The following is a 21,440-nucleotide window of genomic DNA, read 5'->3' as shown; positions in this document are numbered from 1 at the left end:
GGGGTCATAACACGAAGGGATTGGCTGGCCTTCGATGACATTTTGGGCGCGCTGGCGGGCCGACTCTAGATGTTAGGGGATTGGTTGGTGTTGGTGTGGCGTCATCAGAGCGCGCCAGGAACGCCCAGGATGTATGACTCTGGATCTGTCGGCTGGGGATAAATGGCCCGGGCTGCTGCAGGGGCAATGCTACGCTTTCCGGCCTTGCGAGAAGTCGGGCGCTTCGCGGCGATTGGAGCTGCAGTTTCTACTGCGGTGTCGCCGGGATAACCACAAAGGGCACCGCTTGTCTGTCTCCGTCTCTGACTACCCGTGAATGCCAGGTACCGGTGTGGTTGCGGGCCGCTGGGGCCCGGGGAGCTGGTGAACTAAGGGTTGGCGTCTCCGCGCTGTGATTTCTCGTGGCCTGGCCATCAAGGAGCACAGTGACATCTCACATCCCCAGGTCTACTGCCCTGAGCCGTTGTCGCGGCAGCCAAGCATAGTGGTTGTTGCAGGCCTGTAGTCTCAGCGCTGGGGAGTTGAGCTATCAGATCACAAGCTCCAGGCTAACCTGAGCTAAGTAGTGAGCTCTTTCATGAAACAGTCTACTAGCAGGGCATGGTGGTTCGTGCCTTTAATCCCTGCACTCCAGAGGCAGAGACAGGCGGATCTCCGAGTTGATAGCCAAAGTGATCTACAAAACGGATTAAGGGACAGCCAGGACTACATAATAGCGTCTGTCCTAGACCCCTGACCCCCTGTTTTAAAAAGAGGGGGAAGAAGCAGTCGATGGTCATTTGGTAATATGTCATGTGCTGCTTGCTTTGAACAAAAACATTTCATGTGGATTCTGTTGTGCACGACTTAAAAGGTTTCCTCCCCAACAGGAATGAGATCCACCCTAACCACTAAATGCAGTAGGAAGGGAAGGGGGAAGGGTGGGAAGTGAATTGGCTTAGAGGTGTTAGAGGTGATGTTTGAAGAAGTGACACTGTAGACTGGTCCTTGACAAGTCAAATAGATGTCTTCTGAAGCCTGAGAGTTCTCGACAAGGAGTAGATAAGAAGTTCCCAGCAGAGAAAGTAATAGAAAGATGTGAAAAGCTCTTTGGGGACTTGAACTGTGGAAAGTGCAAGAGTTTCGAGTCATTTGATAGGGAACAGGACTTGGAGGAGACTTTGCCAGCCTCTCTGCTTGTCTGTTTCTTGTGGTTAATTAAAGTGCCGCTTGCCTTGATCGGCTCTGGCCTGATGTCATTATGGAGTGTGCACAAAGTAAAACTGAAGGCATGAGGGAGTGAGAGGCAAGGGACAGCCTACTCTGGGGAGTGTAGTCAACTGATGCCACTTAGCACCTGGCACCGAATCTTGTTGATGTCAACAAGTGTATTGAGGAGATGAGACTGCAGCTTGAGTTCCAAGGAGACCATAATTTTCAGTGGCAGCTATGGACTCCATACAGGAAGCCTTTCTTTCTCTCACCACATTTGTTTTTTTTTTTTTTTTTTTGCCAGAGCTGGGGATTGAACTTAGAACTTCCCCCTCCCACAGGCTACGCAAAGCATTCTCTTATTAAGCCGAGGCTTGGTATTTATGATGAAACGACCACTTTGCTCTTTGCTGAGAATTTAGAAGATGGCAGTCATTCCCATGGCCCCAGGGTGGTTTGGGTTTCCCGTGCTTCTCACAAATAGCTTCTCTGTGCTCTTTGGCTGCAGGTTACAGGTCCTGGGGTCCAACTCAGAACCTCATTCTCTTCTAATTCCCACAGGTGATACTTAAATACGCGTGTGTTCTTGGACAGCATTTATCATGGAGTTTCCTGACTTGGGGAAGCACTGTTCAGAACCAACTTGCAAACAGCTAGGTAAGAACTTTCGGGGGCTCTTGCCAGGGAAACAGCATTTCATTGGCTGCACTGCAGAGGACACCTGGCTGGTGCACTCTTTCACTAGTTGGCCTCTGTCCTGGTTTAGCTTCTGTCTTAGTCAGAGTTTCTACTCCTGCACAAACATCATGACCAAGAAGCAAGTTGGGGAGGAAAGGCTTTATTCGGCTTACACTTCCATACTGCTGTTTATCACCAAGGAAGTCAGGACTGGAACTCAAGCAGGTCAGGAAGCAGGAGCTGATGCAGAGGCCATGGAGGGATGTTTCTTGCTGGCTTGCTTCCCCTGGCTTGCTCAGCTTGCTCTCTTATAGAACCAAGATTACCAGCCCAGAGATGGTCCCACCCACAAGGGGCCTTTCCCCCATGATCACTAATTGAGAAAATGCCTTACAGTTGTATCTCATGGAGGCATTTCCTCAACTGAAGCTCCTTTCTCTGTGATAACTCCAGCTGTGTCAAGTTGACACAAAACTAGCCAGTACAGCTTCTCAGCATGAAAACTCTGGTGTAGGAACCCAGGGTCTGCTCAGAATTGCAAGTTAATGACCCCTTAAGGCCACGCAATAGCCGCCAGGGCTATTGTAGATAACAAAGGCAGCTTGGATGGTTGCGATGCCACAAGAGATGGTATCTGTGTTGAAAAGACGAGAAGACATTTGTAGGTCCTTCATTGTCTCTTGACCTTATTGCATTTCTACCTTTGGGACTGGGGTTGTTGCTCAGGTGGTACAGCACGTGTCCAGCATGTCTGAAGCTCTGGAGAGGTGCGGGCAGGAGGAGCAGAGATTCAAGGTCCTCCTAGGTTACATAGGAGTTCCAGGACAGCCTGCACTAAACAGGACCCTCCAGGACAGCCTGCACTAAATAGGAGGACCCTGTCTGGGTTGTTTGTTTGTTTGTTTCGTAATTTTATGCCCCAAAGTTGTTTTCTCTCACATGTGCCACCTCCGGAATGTGTCTGTCTCTCACAGGAAAGAGGAGCCTAATGTATAGAAGCTCCTGCTTTGAATGGTATGGAATTCTCTGGCTCCAGTTCTTCAGAGGACTTACCGTTTTATCCTGATTTTTTTGTTTTTTAGATTTTCTGCCAATAACATGCGACGCCTGTAAACAAGATTTCTGTAAAGACCATTTTTCCTACATGGGTCATAAGTGTCCCTTTGCGTTCAAGAAGGTAACATGTCATGCTGGGATCTGGACTGCGTGGCTACAGCTCTTCCATCCAGCTGTTCTGTGCAGGCCAGAGAATGGTCTGTGATGGTCACGCTTTGAGTTTTGAATGGGTGGGTTTGTTACATATATGTGACAAGCCAAAGTAAAAACAAACAGAAAAGTAGGTAGAGAGCTAGATGGATGGGTAGGTGGGTATTATTGGCACTCGGAACATCCTGCAGAAACAGACTGGGGAGATTGGCAGACTCAGCTGGAGTTCCCAGCTCAGCTTCCTCTCTGGCTGAGCATCCCCTGCTGAAGTCTTCTGGCTTCCTGACCCCAGCGCAGGTACCTTTCTACCTCAGGATAAGCAGTAGTTCCCTCTGTTGGAAGTAGCTTTTCTTCTAGCTGTTCTCTGGGACACGGTGCTTTCACTCCTGGTCTGCATTGCTGTTCTCTGTCACAGTTAGAGGTGATCCATGCCCATCCAGAAGTCTTGGAGGACACCCTGAAACACTCATGCCTTGGTCTAAAATGGGTTGGGAGTGGGTGATAGCACAGCTACCAGAGCCAGCTTCTCAGTGAGCTCCTGGCAGTTTAGCAGTACGATGCATATTCCAGCAGTGCAGTGGATAGCTACTTCTTGTAATTCTTTGTTTTTTGTTTCCTTGTTTTGAGACAGGAGCTTACTGTGTAGCTCTGGCACTTTGGAGCTCTGGTGGCTTGAAATTTGCTCAATCAATCAGGATGGGCTCAAACGCACAGAGATCCGAGTCTACCTCCGGAGTGATGGGATTAAAGGCATGTGCCAGCTCCCAGCTAAAATTTTTTTTTTTTTTTTGAGCCAAGTTCTCTTGTAACCGGGTGACTACATCAAACTCACTATATAAACAAAGCTGGCCTTGAGCTTGTGATCTGTCTACCAAGGTTGGGAGTAGAGCTCTACACCATTGCTACAGACTACTAGAGCACACTTCCAAGTAGTTCAGTGCCCACACGTGCCCAATGGCGTCCTCATTGGACAGCGCAGGACTGCAGGATAGCTGTAAAGCTATCAAGATTTTATTTTCACAGGCCTGGAGTCAAATTCCGTTTTACCGATGAATGAATCAGGTTAAAATTCACACAAGATGGTTCTTATCTATGGGTGGAATGGATTTGCTGATCAAAAGATAAGGTTCTTTTAGAAACCAAACAGCTGTTCTAACAAGGGTTCTGAACTGGTTTGTGCATGCACGTGGGACAGAGGAGGGCAGGGGACAAAGCCAGGCCCTTCTTCTATTGCTTTCCATGTTTCTTGAGACAGGATCTCTTATTAGAAAGTCTAATCTTGGGCCAGCAGGCCAAACTCCTCCTTGCTCTGCCTCCCCAGCTACAAATGCATGCTGCCAGCCAGGCAGAGTGGTGGACACGCCTTTAATTCCAGCACTCCAGAGGCCGGTGGATCTCAGAGTTCAAGGCCAGCCTGGTCTACAGAGCAAGTTCCAGGACAGCCAAGGCTAAACAAAGAAAAACCCTGGCTCAAAAAACAACCACACCACCAAAAATAAGTGCAAGTGCCTGGCTCTTACATGGGTGCTGGGGTCTGAACTTGGGTCTGAGCCATCCCCGCAACTCCTTAGACTGGGTGTGTAAGGGAATAAACAACCATGGAGCGAGATGACCAACTCTCTTCACCATAAGATTGTATGGAAGGGAAGGCCTCTCAGAGATTCTGGAGGGTGTGTGCTCTGAGCTGTGCCTGATAGGTGGCAGAGGACAGCAGTAGCGGTCTTCTGGGACGGTCAGGGTCAGGAAAGCCTTGTGGTAGCAGTGTCTGCAGCTTGTGATCTCTCTAGGTAATGTATTTGTGTGGAAACCAGAGGCTGCGTTTCTTTGGTAGGTGGACAGTAGCCAGCAGTAGGCTGTGACCCTCACCTCAGCCCTGTGGGAAAGTCTGCACCCTCTTAGCCAGACTGCTAGGTGTGAGGACATCCCCAGGTGCCATCCATCTTGGCTTGTTTGTGGTTTTGGTTTTGGCTTTTGTTTTGTTTTAAGATAGTTACTCACTGCCAGGACTTTACCAAATAGGTTAGGCTGGCTGGCTAGCAAGCCCCAGGAATCCTCCTGCCTCCACCTCCCCAGTGTTGGGGGACCAGTATACTCCACCAAACCTGACTTTCAGGTGGGTGATGGGGGCTGGAACTCAGTCCTGGTGCTTATATGGGGATATCTTTACCAACTGGACCATCTCCCATCCCTAAGGGTGTGTCCCACACTTGAGCAGTCACCACTGGCCCTTCCCCTTCACACACTGAGCTTGCGTAGTCTCCAGCACCAGGGAACAGCAGGCGTTCCAGTTTCTTGTTCCTTTGGTCTCCGGAGCAGGTACTTCTAGGAGATTCCACACTTCAGCAGGCACTGGAAGGTCCCTCAAGTCCACAGCTTCACTCTATCCCAGAAGTGACTCGCAGATCATGTCCGTGAACTCTGCCCACTTCCCCTGGTGCCATATGGACAGTGGGTGACTTAGTGTCACATGCCTTAACCGGGGCTGGCCGTGGTCCAGTCAAGCCGTTGGGCTGGGTGGGGTTGGTGACTCAGGTTCCTGTTTACCAGACTCTGATGACTAGTGGTCACCTGTTTGTGTGTCAGCTGGACCTTTCCTTGTGCCCATGCAGGTAGCATCTGTCCAGAGATCACACAGGGCTGCTTTGTTTCTCCATGGTCACATTAGGCCACTGTGGTAGCCACCCTCAGACAACAGGCCACGCAAGCCGATGTCCTGTTTCCTTCTGATGTCAGCCACCCCGTGGCCTGTGGCATGGGCCCCTCCCTCAGCAGCGGTGGCTCAGAGTTTTTTTTGACTATGCTCCTTGGTTGTTCTTGGAGCTCTTCATTCTCTGCAGAGCCTCCTGAGACTCTGGCTGGCACAGCAGTGGGGGCAGAGCCTGAGCACTGCTGAGGGCGACTCCCTCCTTGGGAAGCCGCCGAGGATCAGAGTGACTCCTGGGACCCTTCCTGTCAGTGTGTCCACCTTGGCTCTGAGGGGTCAAGTGGGTCCCCTCCCACAGCCATCTTATGCCCCCACCCAAATCTCACCAGCTTCCTTTCTCACTTGAGGGTCCTCCAAAGTTGGTGGTGACCCTTTTTGTGTTTAAACCCCACTAGACAACCTCGAGGCGTCAGGGAGAGGTCTGAGTGTGAATCTTGGTCTCATTGTTGGTTATTTCAGGACGTGCAGGTGCCTGTGTGTCCACTCTGCAATGCCCCCATCCCTGTGAAGAGAGGTGAGATCCCAGATGTGGTGGTCGGCGAGCACATGGACAGAGATTGCACCTTTCACCCCGGGAGGAACAGAAACAAGGTGAGAGTTGGATTAGGGCTAGCACAGGCCAGTGCACACACGCTGCTGCTGCTGCTGCTGCTGCTGCTGCTGCTGCTGCTGCTGCTGCTGCTGCTTTTCCAGGAAAGGCTTTTTTGTCAATTTCCTTTTCTTGCTTCTTGCTTCTTCTTTCTTTCTTCTTTCTTCTTCCTTTTTTAAAATTTAATTTAATTTTATTTTTTTTGAGCTAGCATCTCACATAGTCCAGGCTGGTTAGGTCTTGCTATTTAGTTCCTGATCCCCCGACTCCCTCTCCTGCATACAGTATGATAGCCATGCACTACCATGCCTGTTTTATACGGTGTTGGGAATCAAACTGAGGACTCTGTGCTTGTTAGGCAAGCACCCTGCAAACTGAACCACATCTTCAGCCCCAAAATTCTGTTGTCTAAGTGTGGCGTGCTGACAGTCCGTGGGAAGCAGAGATCTTCCTGTGTTGTGGATGGTGAGTTTGCCTTGTGGGAATAGTTCCCAAGCCTCACAAAGGCCCCAGGTTAGGTCCTTGTTTTCAGGAATCCCAAGGGTCTGAGATGAAAGAAGGCAAGGCTTTCTAGACCCTTCTGTTTACTCTCTCAGCTGTGACTGGGCCACCTTTTCTGTCTTCCCCCTGGGGTGTGACGGGGGAAATGCTCCTGCTTCGCTCAGCCTCCCAGCAGCCATTTCAGCCCTGCAGTGTGGACTTGCTCTGAGGCTCTCTTCCAGCTAATGCTGAGCTCCAGGACAAGGGACTTCAGCTTCTATATCTGGGTACACGCCTCCCCAACTCCCTTTCCTCCTCTTTCCCTTTACCTTCATCTCTCCCTCCCTCCCTTCTTGTTTTTGAGATCTAGTCCAGCTCACTCCTGATCCTCCTGCCTCAGGTTTTTGAATGCTGGAATCACAGGCCGGCACCGTCGTGCCCAGCTCTTTCTGTTTGCTTTCCCAGGCTCCTTTATCCTAAAGGAAATCTTGTCCTTGCTGCTGCTGTGTCGATATTTCATGAGGGCAGAACTTCCAGGCTTGCAGATCCCTTCCTTAGCAGCTGTCTGCAGGTTGGGGAGCCCTCGCCACCCCACTGCTCCTGCCCTGCCTGGGAGGCTCCTCTCCTCTCTACTCCTGCCAGCTCTCTTCTTCTCAGCCTGGCCTCACCCTGCCCTGCCAATTCCCAGAGTAAGCACACGCCACACGTGTGCACAGGGGCAGAGCATGCAGCTTAGTGGATAAAGCTTTCTGCCTGGTTGTGCAAGCGTGACAACCTGAGCTAAATCCTTAGAAACCGTGTAAAGGTAGAAAAATAGATGATTCCACTAGGGCTCTGATCTCTACACACGCATGACTCACACCTGTGCACACACACAGTTTCTTTAGAAAGAGCCTATGTCCTCTTCAATTGCCATCAGTCCTAAGGGATCCTCCTCTCCCCGTCCCACACCCCAGCCCTGGGTTACAGATGCACACACCATCACACCCAGCTTTTTTCCAAGGGTGCTGGGGATTAGATTCAGGTCCGTATGCTTAACAGCTCTCAGCTCCATGTAGTTAGAAGCTATCTTGGTGCACTTCTTAAATAATTTGACAGAAGTATGCACAAAGCCCACTGAGCATCTCAGCTTCAGACAGGAGGGCATGAAGTCTTCTGTGGAGCACCACACCAAGCCACGTTTAGCAGCCTGCCCCATTCTAGAGCCTGGTCTCCACTGCTATGCCCTTTTCACAGGGTGTAGTTCTGCCTGACACTCCAGGCACCTATGTAAAATCGTATCCTGTTCTCTCTTGGCTCAGCCCAGACTGCCCAGACACATCCCCATCCCCCTCTGCATCCAACCAGCTGTACCTTCCTTCCTCATGGGGCAGCCTGTTCACACACAGGCGCCTGCTGCAGGCCTCTGTGCCTCAGGGGAGGTCTTTCAGAGCCTGGCCACTGGCTGCTGCCTAAACCACCCCTTACCTTAGTTCATAGGAGTCAGGGGTTCTGGGGATTTATAGCACCATCCGCCCCTCCCATCCAGAGCACAAGCTGCTAGTGTGTGTGATACCATAGATAGACCAGCATTCTTGAACTCGTGAATATAACCTCTGCTGTCTCCACAGCTGATCATTTGCCCTCCTGGGGCTGCTGGGACTCTTGCTTTGCCTCCCTGCCTGCCCTGTTTTCTTTCTGCCTCATCCTCCAGGAAATCTCTTGCTGCCTCCCCCAGGTGCCCCAGCTTTGCTGTCTCCATAGGCAGTTTTTACCCCTCAGCTGGCACACGCTGCCTAATCAGAACCTTTGCATCCTCTCTCTGAGTGCCCAGGGCTTGTTACCTTTTTATTTCATCTTAAAAAATCCAAACCAAAACAAAACCAAAAAAAAACCCCAAAACAAAACAAAAAACCAACAACTTTTTTTTTTTTTTTTTTTGGTGTTTTTAAGACAGGGTTTCTCTGTGTAGCTCTGGCTGTCCTGGAACTCACTCTGTAGATCAGGCTGGCCTCGAACTCAGAAATCCACCTGCCTCTGCCTCCTGAGTGCTGGGATTAAAGGTGTGCGCCACCACGCCCAGCTAAAACAGACTTTTACAAGCCACATGTGATGCACAACTTTATATCTAGCAGTTGGGGGGCAGAGGCAAGGAGGGGTCACTGTGACTTCAAGGCCAGCTTGGTGCATAATGAGCTCCCAGGCCTGTGTGTGTGTGTGTGTGTGTGTGTGTGTGACCTGCTCTATTGTTCTCTGCCTTGTTCCCTTCTGACAGAGGTTCTTGCTGAGCTTAGGCTGACTCCCGCTAGCTCCAGTGACCCTCCTGTCTCTGGCCCTCAAGGACCAGGATTACGGGCACGTGTGTCACCATGCCCAGCATTTGATATGGGTGCTGGGGATTTGACTTTTGATCTTTATGCCTCCCCATGTGCTCCATCTCCCAAGCTTCAGGGTTTGTTATCGATGCTTTTTTTTTTTTTTTTAATTGGGCAATGTCAGGGAATTAATGTAGTGCTAAGCCATAAGCATAATCTTTTTACTTTAAAAAACCTTTATTACATCATTCATGTGTGTTGGTGGTGAGGTTGAGGAGCGGGGCTCAGCAGAGAGGCCAGGACTCGCATGTGGAGTCAGTTCTCTTCTACCTCAGCCTCTTTGAGCAGTTAGAATCACAGCCTGGTGCTGCTGGGCCAGCCACCGGGGCCCATCTGGGCTCGTGACGTGCCGATCCAAGTGACTTTGTTCTTGCAGGTTTTCACACATCGCTGCTCCAAAGAGGGATGCAGGAAGAAGGAGATGCTGCAGCTGGCTTGTGCTCAGTGCCATGGCAACTTCTGCATTCAGCACAGGCATCCTCTGGACCACAATTGCCAGGCTGGGAGCAGCTCAGCCAGCAGAGGGAGGTGAGCACAGGCTCCCGGGGCCACTGGTGTGCAGAGTGCCACACAGAAGGGGACTCAGACTCACAGTCAGAGCTGGAGTTCTGTGAAGTTAGTCCTGCAGCTGCCACATACTGGGGGCTTCAACCAGGGCATTTATTCTTTTATGGGCTAGAACAGAGAGTTAGTAGCTGACTCCTCCTAAGAGGCCCTCCCTACCTCTCCCAGTTTCTCCTGTTTTCTGGTTTGTCCAGTGTTCCCTGGTGAGCCTGGCTTTGTAGCCCATTGCATACATCCTTGCCTTTGTCTTGGTGTGGCATTTCCCAGTGCATTTCTGCATCCTGCCTCCTGCTCTCTGTTGGCTAAGTGGCCTGCCGGCTTGACTGATGCCTGGATGGCGGGTGCTTAGTTTGATCCACCTCAGTGAAGACTTGTCTCTAAGTGAGGTCCCTCCCGAGGGCTGGGGGGGTGGGTTGGGGTGGGGTGAAACGTTGGTCTTTTGGGGGAGGCGATACAGGTTGACCATTATTGCTACCTATGTAAGTGGTAGAAATCTGCACTCCTGGGTCAAAATGAAATGTAGCTTCTTGTTTGTTGTATGTGTGTGCATGCATGAGCATTGTGTGCACACGTGTGCACATGGATGCTGTCCTCAATTTCCACCATGTTTGACCCAGGCCTCTCATGTGCTGCAGCATGTGCCAGGCTAGGTGACTAGAGAGCTCCTGCCTCCACCGTCATCTCCCTGCCGGAGCCCTGGAATTGCAGACACTCACTAGCACCTGACTTTTACACGGTGTTGGGAGTTCAGACGCGTCCTCGGGCTTGTGCAGGTGTCCACTGAGCTGTCTGCCACCCCTTAAGTCACCATTTATTTTAAATCTTCCATTGGGGGCAAGAGTATACCCATGTGCTGTGGCATGCATATGGAGGTCAGAGGACAGCTAAGATACTTTTTAATTCCAGTTAACCTTTTCAAACTGTCTGTATGTGATCCGGGCTGGAACCCAACTATCTAAGTGCATAGACATGAGTAGGTGGGCTCTCTTGATGTGGTAAGAGGGTTGAATAACTGTAAATCTGACTTTCTCTATAGGACTTCCACGTCCAGAGCTGCTGAGCAGAAGCCATCGGGAGTCAGTTGGCTGGCCCAGCGACTCAGGTACTGGTCCCAATGGCATGTGAGACTCAGGCTGTGCTTCCATAAGAAAGGCCAGAGCTGGCCACAGTAGCTATTTTTAGAATGTCCTGTGTTTGCTCTAAGGCTGTTTTTCATGACAGACCTCTTCTAGGTAGTTCCGACATGTGTGGTCACTCATGGATTCTGTCTCTTCCAGGCGCACAGTGAAGTGACAGCGAGTCTCCTGCTGGTGCCACACACCAGCTCCTTCCTGTTGGATTTTGATCCTGGTGACGTGGCCTCCAACACTTTCCTGCGTCTTCTGCATCTGAGTCTTTATAGAAGAGTCTCCCATTGACTGTTCAAGTTAGGGTGAATTGATAGCTCATTGGGGAAAGTGCTTGCCCCACAAACATGAGGACCTGAGTTCATCCCCAGAACTGGATGTGACTGGTGCACACTTGTAATCTCAGCACTTGGGAGGTGGTGAGAGGAAAATCTCCAGGGCTTTCTGACCAGCAGCCTAGCCATATTGGAAAGTTCCAGGCCAGAAAGATGCTGCCTCAAAAACCAAGGTGGACACTTTCTGTGGAGGGACATCAGAAGTTCACCTCTGGCCACACACACACACGAGGCTGTTCAGCAACTTCTTGAGGTGGGTTAGGTTACCATAGCAAACAGCTGCAGGGTTCAAGGGCTGAGGACTTGTGTAACTCTCCTCAGTGGTGGCTTTGGCCTGTGCTAAACCCCTCCAGGACTTGGTATTCCAGAAAATTCTGTCCTATGACAGAAAAGAACCACCGTCTGCTCTGTATTCTCCCCTCCGTGGCTTTTGTAATAAGGTGCCTTTGAGCACAGTCTACTCATGGTCCCCAAGAACAAGAGTGGACAGGGTGCCCTTCCCTTACCGCCAGCTGGGGATGCTCTGGAGGAAGGGTGTGCACTTGGCCTGCAGTGATGTCTCCAAGGTTGACTTAAGCCACCAGCCTCACCATGCCAGGACTCCACATGCCTGGCTTCAGGCTGTTTTGTGGTTTGAGGCAGTGTCTCACTGTGGAGCTCTGGCTATCATGGAACTCACCCTGTAGACCACGCTGGCCTTGAACTCAGTGATCCCCCAGACTCTGCCTCCCAAGTGTGGATTCACTTTTAACTCCCAAGAAGAGCACCGAGAAATGAGAGCCATTTCAGAAATGTCTGGTTTTGCAATAGAAGGTTCTCCTCCTCGTGCCAAGTCCCCATGGCAGCGGCTGAGGGTGTCAGCTGAGGGTGTCCTCGAGCACTTTGTGCAGCAGAAACCCAGACAGAAGAGCGGTGGTTCTGGGCCTTGGGGTGCAGCCACCATCACTCCTGTGCCACCTGTGTGGCCTGAACCATGTCTACTCCCAAATGGCCATGACAGTGTAGGGGAAGATGCTTGGGGTACTCTGGTGACCTCAGTATAAGCATTTACCCTCACTTTCCAGGACCTTGGGTATTAGAGACGACATGGGACCAACCACCCAGCTGGTTTTGACTTTTGCCCTTAGTTCTGACAGCCTTTGGGACAGTTAACTGCATAAATTCCATACACAGCAGCTTTGTGCAGGGTTTGTGGCCTCTACCTGGCATGGGAGGCGGGGGTGGTTTCTATCACTCTGTTCTCTAAGCCAGTGCCTCTCGTCACATCAGTCCAGCTCTAGACTTACCGGTGCACTCATCCTGGCCCCAGTGCCTGGTTAGATTGGGGGTGGGGGGCTGGGGGGGATTTGCTTTTAGAACAAGGTCTAGGCAGTGGTGCTATGTGGGGACATTGAGACAAACCAATCTTTTGTACTTCCACTTTCCAGCACTCTTTCATAGTGGTACACACTTGAGGTGTAGCTAGCATAGCAAAGCTTTTGATTCAACTTCAGTTTTAAAACTACTGGGTTCAATAATTAGGCAGTGTTTAAAAAGGGCGTTGGATGTATGCGTCTCCCTCCTAACCATGGTATGCAATGGTGTTGCCACTGAGATGACTCTAAGGTGGGAATTAAAAGCACACTGGGGAATGGTCCAGTGATCAGGAGCCTGAACCTCTGCAGAGGACCAGAGTTTGGTTCCCAGCACCACCCATATTAGATAGCTCACAACTCCGTGTTAACCTCAGCTCCAGGGGCAAGTGATGCCTCTGCACTCACATGCCCACGTTCTTAAACATGAATTCGGAAGTACAGTGGGAAAGGCGAGAGCCTAGCATTCTGGGTTAACCCTTACCCAGAGCCCACCAGTGAGGAGCTGGGGCCACAATTCAATAGAAGAGCACTTGCCAAGAACCCCTCAGGTCTGGTTTAGTGGAGTACCTGCCTGTCATGTCTGAGGCCTCAGATTCTCTCCCTACTGGAAGGAAAGAAGCAAAATCACCAGGCTTTAAAGACAATATCAAATGCAAGACATTGTGTGTTGAAATATTCTATATATAATGGTTAATAAAAATGATTTATTTCACCTGTTTTTTATTCTAGACAGTCTCTCTAAATAACCCTCACTATCCTGGATCTCACTATGTACACCAGGCTGGCCTTGAACTCAGATTTTCCTGCCTATACCTGGGATCAAAGGTGTGCACCACCACTCCCAGCTTGTTTCATTTGCGTGTGTGTGTTTTGTTTGTGTATGTGTACCGTGTTCATGCAGAGGCCAGCTTTTCTTCTTAGAAAATATGGATAATTATTTTCAAGGTCTGCCTTTTGTGTGTATAGTGCAGGTGTGTTTGCATGTTTGCACATGTAGGGGCACAAGTGTACATGTAAATGTGGAGGCCTAAGAATAACCTTCAGTGTCATACTTGGTCGCTTTCCCCTTGTAAGCTAAGGAAGAGAGAGACTCACTGAACCCAGGGCTTGCGGCTGCAGCTAGCTCCAAGAGCCCCTGTCTCTGCCTCCTGCATGCTGATTAGTGGAAAGCTGCCGTGCTTCCTGACTTTTGTGAGATTGGGGATTTGAACTCTGGTCCTCACACTTGTGTGGTGATCACTTTGCCCTCTGAGCATCTCAGCTCCATGTGCTTTTTAAAGAAAGGACTTAGCAGTTCCCCCTCCAGTGAGATTCTCTGTCCTCAGCTACTCACACTCTTGTGCAGTTCCTTATTCACTTTGGTGACTTCCCTTTTTGTTTTGTTTTTGTTCATTTGTTTGTTCTTCCAAGAAAGGGTTTCTCTGTGTAGTCCTGGCTGTCCTGGAACTCACTCTATAGATCAGGCTGGCCTTGAACTCAGAAATCGCCACCACTGCCTGGCTTCCTTTTTGTTTTTATGCTTGTTGTTTTGGTACAGTGTCTCATTACCCATAGCTGGCATAGAACTCTCTATAGACGGGTGGCCTCTGAGCTCACAGAGATCTGCCTGCCTTCTGCTACGAAGAAGTGATGGAACCCATGGTTTCACCCAGGCTGGGCAAGTGAGCAGCTTCAGCCCCCAGCCCACTTTCTACCTTTGGTAAACTCTGCTTCTCATCGGCTGGTCCTGAGATACTTTTCTGCATTGAAGCCTAAGATCTGGTTTTACCTGAATCAAGGTCCCTAAAAGATTTAAAGAAATTTGGGGCTGGAAAGATGGCTCTGAGCACTGGCTGCTCTTCTAGAGGTTCCAGGTTCGAATCCCAGCACCCACACGATGGCTAGCAACCATCTGAGATTCCAGTTCTGGAGAAACTGATGCCCTCCTCTGGTCTCTGCAAGCGCTGCATGCCAAGGTACACAGCATGCAGAAAACACTCATATACCTAAAATTAAATATATATAAATGGTGGTGCATGCCTTTAATCTCAGCGTTTGGGAAGCGGAGGCAGGCAGATCTTTGTGAGTCCAAGGCCAGCCTGATCTATAAATCAAGTTCCAGGACAGTCAGGGCTACATGGAGAAGCCCTGTTCTGAAAAGGCACGCACTTGGTCCTGAGTGAGCAGGGCTGGAGCGAGAGTTGACTCAGTGGTTAAGAGCACCAACTGCTCTTCTGGAGGTCCTGAGTTCACAACCATCTGTAATGGGATCTGGCACCCTCTCCTGGTATGTCTGAAGACAGCTACAGTGTACTTACATATATAAACAATAAATCTTAAAAGGGAGGGGGGGGGCTGGTGAGATGGCTCAGCGGGTAAGAGCACTGACTGCTCTTCAAAGATCCTGAGTTCAAATCCCAGCAACCACATGGTGGCTCACAACCACCCATAATGAGATCTGGTGCCTTCTTCTGGTGCGTATAGTGTATACGTACAGCTATAGTGTACTTACATATAATAATAAATCTTAAGAAAAAGCACACACTCAATTTTTTAAAAAATGGAAATAAAAAAAGATTTAAAGAAATTCCCTGGGCTGCTACAAATTAATAGAATGGAATCCTATCCCTGTTGCTGCTGACAGGACTGCACAGACACTGTATCAGTGGGCACAGCCCAGTAGTTCATCAGACTGTTCAAATGTGTCACTGTCCACCTGCCAGTCAATTATAGCCCTGCACCCCCAGAGTGTAAATTCAATCTGTATTTGTGTGTGTGTGTGTATCTGCATGTATATATGCCTGTGCACCTGTATGTACCTGCTGTCTTTGAAGGTCAGAAGAGGGTGTCATCTCTCCTAGAAATGGCAGTGCACATGAGCCACCATGTAGGTGCTCAGAACTGAACCGAGGTCCCTGGAAGTGCAGCAAGTGCTCTTAACCTTGGAGCTCTCCAGCCCTGGAAGCAGCTTTATAGGGGGTTTGGTTTGGTTTGATTTTTAGTTGTTGTTATTCGTTTTTGGTTTGGTTTGTTGTTGTTTGTTTTCTCAAGACAGGGTTTCTCTGTGTAGCCCTGGCTGTCCTAGAGCTCACTCTGTAGACCAGGCTGACCTTGAATCACAGAGATCTGTCTGCTGAGTGCTAGGATGGATTAAAGGCACATGCCACCTCCACCTCAGCCTCTCGAGTGCTGGAGTTCTGGGATTCCAGGCCAGAGTCACCGCACCTGTCCAGCCTATTCACCTCGCTTTTGTGGAGATAGCTTGGGATCTATGCTTGACATAGGCTGTCGCATTCACTAAAGGTATCCTTCTGTCTCTAGTGGGACAGATATGTCGGCAATTGCTTTGGCATCTTAAACTCAGAGACGTGGCTTTGGGAAGGGGTGTCCTCCGTGTCTTGGCTGCCGTCTCTCTTCTGAACTGACTTTCACTGTCACAGCTAGTGCGTCCTTGGGTGAGGCTCACAGCCTGGCAGCCTTGCTCTCTTTCAGAGAGAGACTAGGAACAGCAGGCTTGCCACTGGAGCATGAGCTGCAGTTTTCGTCCTTTTCACAAGATGTCACCAAAAAGCCTTCATTGGAACGGAGGTTGACAGAGCCACAGGCCCTGGGAGACACTGAAGCTGGGTAGTGTCCTGAAGGCTGGGTCTGAGCAGCCATTCCTCACCTCACTTCCGGAGCTACAGACTGACAAGCGTCTCTTCTGTCCCTCAGCTCCAAAATGAGGTTGGGAAGGGGCTCTGTGGGTGAACTAGACTTCCTTCCCAAGACAAGCTTCAAAGTGGGGGATTTTGATGTCCTCTCTGGCTTACTACTATCTTTTTTTTTTTTAAGATTTATTTATTTATTTATTTTATGTATATGGGGGTACACTGTAGCTGAACAGATGGTTGTGAGCCTTCGTGTGGTTGTTGGGAATTGAATTTTTAGGACCTCTGCTCACTCCAGTCGGCCCCACTGGCTCCCCTCAACTCCGCTCACTCTGGTTAACTTCACTTGCTCAGTTCCTGCTTGCTCCTGCCCACAGATTTATTTATTATTACACATAAGTACACTGTAGCTGACTTCAAGCACACCAGAAGAGGGTGTCAGATCTAATTACAGGTGGTTGTGAGCCACCATGTAGTTGCTGGGATTTGAACTCAGGACCTTTGGAAGAGCAGTCAGTGCTCTTACCTGTTGAGCCATCTCGCAAGCCCTCTTTTTTTTTTCATGTGTGTGTGTGTGTGTGTGTGTGTATGGTATGCATGTGTGTGTATGTGTGTGAGTATATGTATATGCATATATGTATGTTTGTGAGTTTGTGTGTATGGTGTACATATGTGTATTATGTACACATGTGTGAGGATGTATGTATTTGTGTGTGTGGTGTTTATATGTGTATATGTATGTGTGTGTGTGTGTGGTGTGTATGTGTGTGTGAGTGCATATAGGTTAGAAGTTGATATAAGGCATCTTCCTTGATCACTTTCCACTTTATTCACTGAGGCAGGCTCTCTCAGTTGAACCCAGAGTTCACTGATTCAACTAGTCTGGCAAGCCAGGTTGTCCTGGACTCCTCTGTCTCTGCCTTCTGAGCACTGGGATTACAGGCAGCCGCCTTGCCCGCCAACTTGTTCACTTGGACCCTGGGGATCTGAACTCCTGTTCCCACACTTGTGCAGCAAACACTTCATGCACTGAGCCACTCCCTGGCCCACATGCCCAAGGTCTTGAGAGGAGTGTTGAGAGGGGAAGCTGGCCTGGCTTCTTGTCTGAGATAAGGAGTGACTTGTTTTATTTCCCTGGCTCGGTGGTTGAGAGCACAACCACATCAACTCACCACAACTGCTCTTCCGAGGGACCCAAGTTTGACGACTCCCAGTACTCATTCCAGGAAGTTAACAGTGAGCTTCAGGGACTCTGACCCCTCAGGCCTCTGTGGGCACCTACACTAGTGCACATCACCACACACAGACACCCACTGTCTTAGTTACTGTGTACTGCTGTGAAGAGACACCATGACCAAGGCAACTCTTACACAAGCAAACATTTCATTGGGGCTGGCTTACAGGTTCAGAGGTTTAATCTGTTACCATCATGGTGGAAAGTGTTGCATTGTGTAGGCAGACATGGTGCTGGAGGAGGAGCTGAGAGATCTACCTCTTGATCCAAGGCAGCCAGAGAGAGACGATCATCCTCATTGGGTGGAGGCTGAGCACTAGGAGACCTCAATGCCTGCCGCACAGTGACACACTTCCTCCCACAAGGCCACACCTATTATAGCAAGACCACACCTCCTAATAGTGCCACTCCCCATAGGCCACCACACCCACATGCATACACAGTTTAAAATCCCTCACAGATGTGCCCCATTTATGGTTTTGGTTTGGTTTGGTTTGGTTGGTTTGGTTTTTTGAGAAAGAGCTTATCTGTGTGCCCCTGGCTGCCCTGGAACTCACAGAGATCTACCTACCTGTGCCTCCCAAGTGCTACCACTGCTGGGCTGTTTTGGGGGTTTTTAAGTTAATTTCAGATGTAGTCAAGTTGATAACCAAGTATAGCCATCACACAATCCCTTCAAGTTGTCCTCTGACCTCCACACAGGCATCTTGGTAGGCATGTGTACATGGGCACACACACTAAATAAATAATTAAAAAATAATTTGTAATCATATCACTAAGGGACTGGAGTGTGTGGCTGTTAGTTAAATGTTCAGAGAAGCTGTTCGCTGTCTTCTGGCATCCACACACACACACATATTGCATGCATGCATACAGACAACTGTGGAGGCCTAGGTAACTGTTACCTGGCTAGCCTGCCACTATAAGGAAGTGTTCTCATATGTTTCTGCTGTTACTAGGAAGCTTTATAATGCCAAGATTGATTAGATATGCTGTTATGTTCTGTGCCCTTGGAAACCAATCATGATAGAAGTCAGTAGAACTGTTTTGTATTGTTACCCACAATAAGCTTGGACTGGAACCAACCACCCTACAGCACTTCCTGCACCCATATTTGAGCTTTTATGGTAGTTGCTTTTATAAACTGCCCCTGGGATGGACCCCAATATAAGAGAGACACCTGCACCAATGTAAGAAACTACTTGGAATAAAACTTCCATTTTGAGCAGTGGTCCAGTAACATTTAAGTTCCCAAGACTTCCTTGGGAACTGACATCCTACTTGGCAGAAAGAGTCATGTGTGTGAGTAACTGACATCCTGGCTGGCAAGTTAGGACATAAACATTAGACAAGGCAAGTCCCCTGTCATAGTTGAATACCCCAACCAATGGGAGCAGGATAAGTGTACAACAAAGACTTGTTGCTAAGGAAATCCCCTATCCCTAAGTTCTGATTGGTGGAAAAACTTGGCACAGCTGTTTCTGGATGTTGGGCTTAAGAACCCTGTAGGATCTTAAGTTGGGGTCACAGTTCAGTTCTCGAATCTGGACCATGGCCCTGGATGACCAGTCCTGGGGTGTGTGCTTAGTAAACTCTCCCTGTCTGACTGAGATCGGTGTTCATGTGGTTTGTGAGGTGATTCTGGGACCCCAACAATAAACAAACAAACAATTAAATAAATAATTAGAGGGAACAAGGAAAGGAAAGAAAAGCCAGTTTTATTCCGTTTGAGTTTGGGTCAGAGAGTCTTAGCAAGTGGCTAGGAGGATGCAGTCTGTCTGAATCAGCAGTGCTGGGTACGGTCGGCATGGCAGCTAAGGCCACGGCTGAAACACATTTCCTCATCTTTATCTAGTTACGCTGCAAGCCTGGAAGAGGGCCATTAGTGATTTTTATTTTTAGAGTTTTCAGAAGAATAATGAAATCAGTTTAAACATACATTTTCTGGACTGGCAGGATAGGTCCTTGGGTAAAGGTGCTTCCCCACAAAGCCTGATGAGTTTGAGCCCCAGGCCCCACATGGTGGAAGGAGAGAATTAAAGCTTGCAAGCTGTCCTCTAACCTCCACACTCATGCCTTGACACTGGCCCAATCAGACATGAAGTAGTAAGTGTAAAAACTTAAACTAAATAAACAAAAATGAAAAAAAAATTTTTTTGAGACAGGGTCTCACTATGTAACTCTGGCTGTCCTGGAACTCACACTATAGACCAGGCTAGCCTCAAAACTCACAGCGATTACAGAGACAAAGTTTGGAGCTGTGATGAAAGGATGGACCATCTAGAGACTGCCGTATCCAGGGATCCATCCCATAATCAGCTTCTAAACGCGGACACCATTGCATACACTAGCAAGATTTTGCTGAAAGGACCCAAATATAGCTGTCTCTTGTGAGACTATGCAGGGGCCTAGCAAACACAGGAGTGGATGCTCACAGTCAGCTATTGGATGTATCACAGGGCTCCCAATGGAGAAGCTAGAGAAAGTACCTAAGGAGCTAAAGGGATCTGCAACCCTATAGTTGGAACAACATGATGAACTAACCAGTACCCCGGAGCTCTTGTCTCTAGCTGCATATGTATCGAAAGATGGCCTAGTCGGCCATCAATGGAAAGAGAGGCCCATTGGACTTGCAAACTTTATATGCCCCAATATAGGGGAATGCCAGGGCCAAAAGAATGGGAATGGGTGGGTAGGGAAGTGGGGGGCGCTATGGGGGACTTTTGGGATAGCATTGGAAATGTAATTGAGGAAAATATGTAATAAAAAATATTAAAAATTAAAAAAAAACTCACAGCGATTCTCCTGATCAGATTCATGAGTGCTGGGATTAAAGATGTGTGCCACCACATCTAGCTCAAAAATGGAATTTTTAAAAGTTAAAAAAAAAAATAGCACAGTCGTGGTAAATGGGTTGACTTTTGTGTTTTTAAGATAGGAAGTTACTATGTGATCCAGTCTGACCTAGACTTCTCCATGCTCCTGCCTCAGCCTCCACAGTGTGGAATGATGGGTCTGAGTCACTACACCCAAATAGATAAACTATTGTAATAGTAAATAATGGTGAGAGGGGAGACAGGGAGGGAAAGAGCACAGACAGACAGACAGACAGACAGATAGACAGACAGAAGGGCAGGTGGTATGGAGCCAACATGGAGCTCAGGGAATATGCCCTCAGAGGAAGGGAAATGAGAGTTAGTCTCAGACATCTAGATGATAGTATTTGGGGCTGAGGACATGGCTCAGTGGGTAAAGTGTCTGTTGTATAACCATTGGGACCTGGTTGAATCCCCAGACTCCATATGGGGATACACATCTAACCCTAGGGCTGGGAAGCAGAGGCAGAGGGAATCTTGGACTTGATGGTCAGCCTATCTGAATCAGTAAGCTTCAGATTTAGGGACAAGTTATGTCTCTAAGAATAAGTACAAGCTAGTCATGGTGGCACTTGCCTTTAATCTCGGCACTCGGGAGGCAGAGGCTGGATCAGGTGGGTCTCTGTGAATTTGAGGTCTGCCTTGTCTGCATAGCAAGTTCCAGGCTAACCAGAGCTACACAGTGAGATCTAATAAAGAAACTAATGTAGGAGTGACAGAGGTAAACTAACATTGACCTCTGACCTCCACACATGCATGCACATATGAGCATATGCATCACTGCACATGTATGTGCAGATGCAAACACTTACACACTCACACAAAGGAACACAGAGATCAATGGAGACAGGAAATGGAGTTTCCTTAAGATCATAAATGTCAGTTCCATCCCCAAACAATTAGAGAAGGTGGTAATTTGGTAGGACAGAAAACAACCCAGCCATCTATAGTTTTTACTCTCATGAACAGCAGCCAGGAGATAGGATGGGAGAGAAAATACCATTCATACAGGCAGTAAAGAAGAATACTTGCCGGGCAGTGCTGGCGCATGCCTTTAATCCCAGCACTCGGGAGGCAGAGGCAGGAGGATATCTGAGTTTGAGGCCAGCTTGGGCTAC

The 21,440-nt window shown here is 48.9% G+C and overlaps 1 protein-coding gene across 1 annotated transcript; it reads left to right on the top strand.

The window, feature by feature from the left end:
* Positions 1-94: 94 nt before the first annotated feature.
* On the top strand, positions 95-13,300 carry Zfand2a (zinc finger AN1-type containing 2A). Its single transcript, XM_021162629.3, has 7 exons — positions 95-323; positions 1,753-1,848; positions 2,952-3,046; positions 6,239-6,370; positions 9,579-9,730; positions 10,803-10,868; positions 11,044-13,300. The coding sequence occupies exons 2-7, from the start codon at positions 1,794-1,796 to the stop codon at positions 11,057-11,059; spliced, it is 516 nt and encodes a 171-aa protein (XP_021018288.1). The 5' UTR covers positions 95-323; positions 1,753-1,793; the 3' UTR covers positions 11,060-13,300.
* Positions 13,301-21,440: the final 8,140 nt, after the last annotated feature.

Source organism: Mus caroli, unplaced genomic scaffold (assembly GCF_978045245.1).
Source record: "Mus caroli unplaced genomic scaffold, Mus_caroli_1 scaffold_4, whole genome shotgun sequence".
NCBI classification, from domain to species: domain Eukaryota; kingdom Metazoa; phylum Chordata; class Mammalia; order Rodentia; family Muridae; genus Mus; species Mus caroli.
Note: the sequence above shows the minus strand (reverse complement) of the source record. Positions and strands in the feature narration are given on the sequence as shown.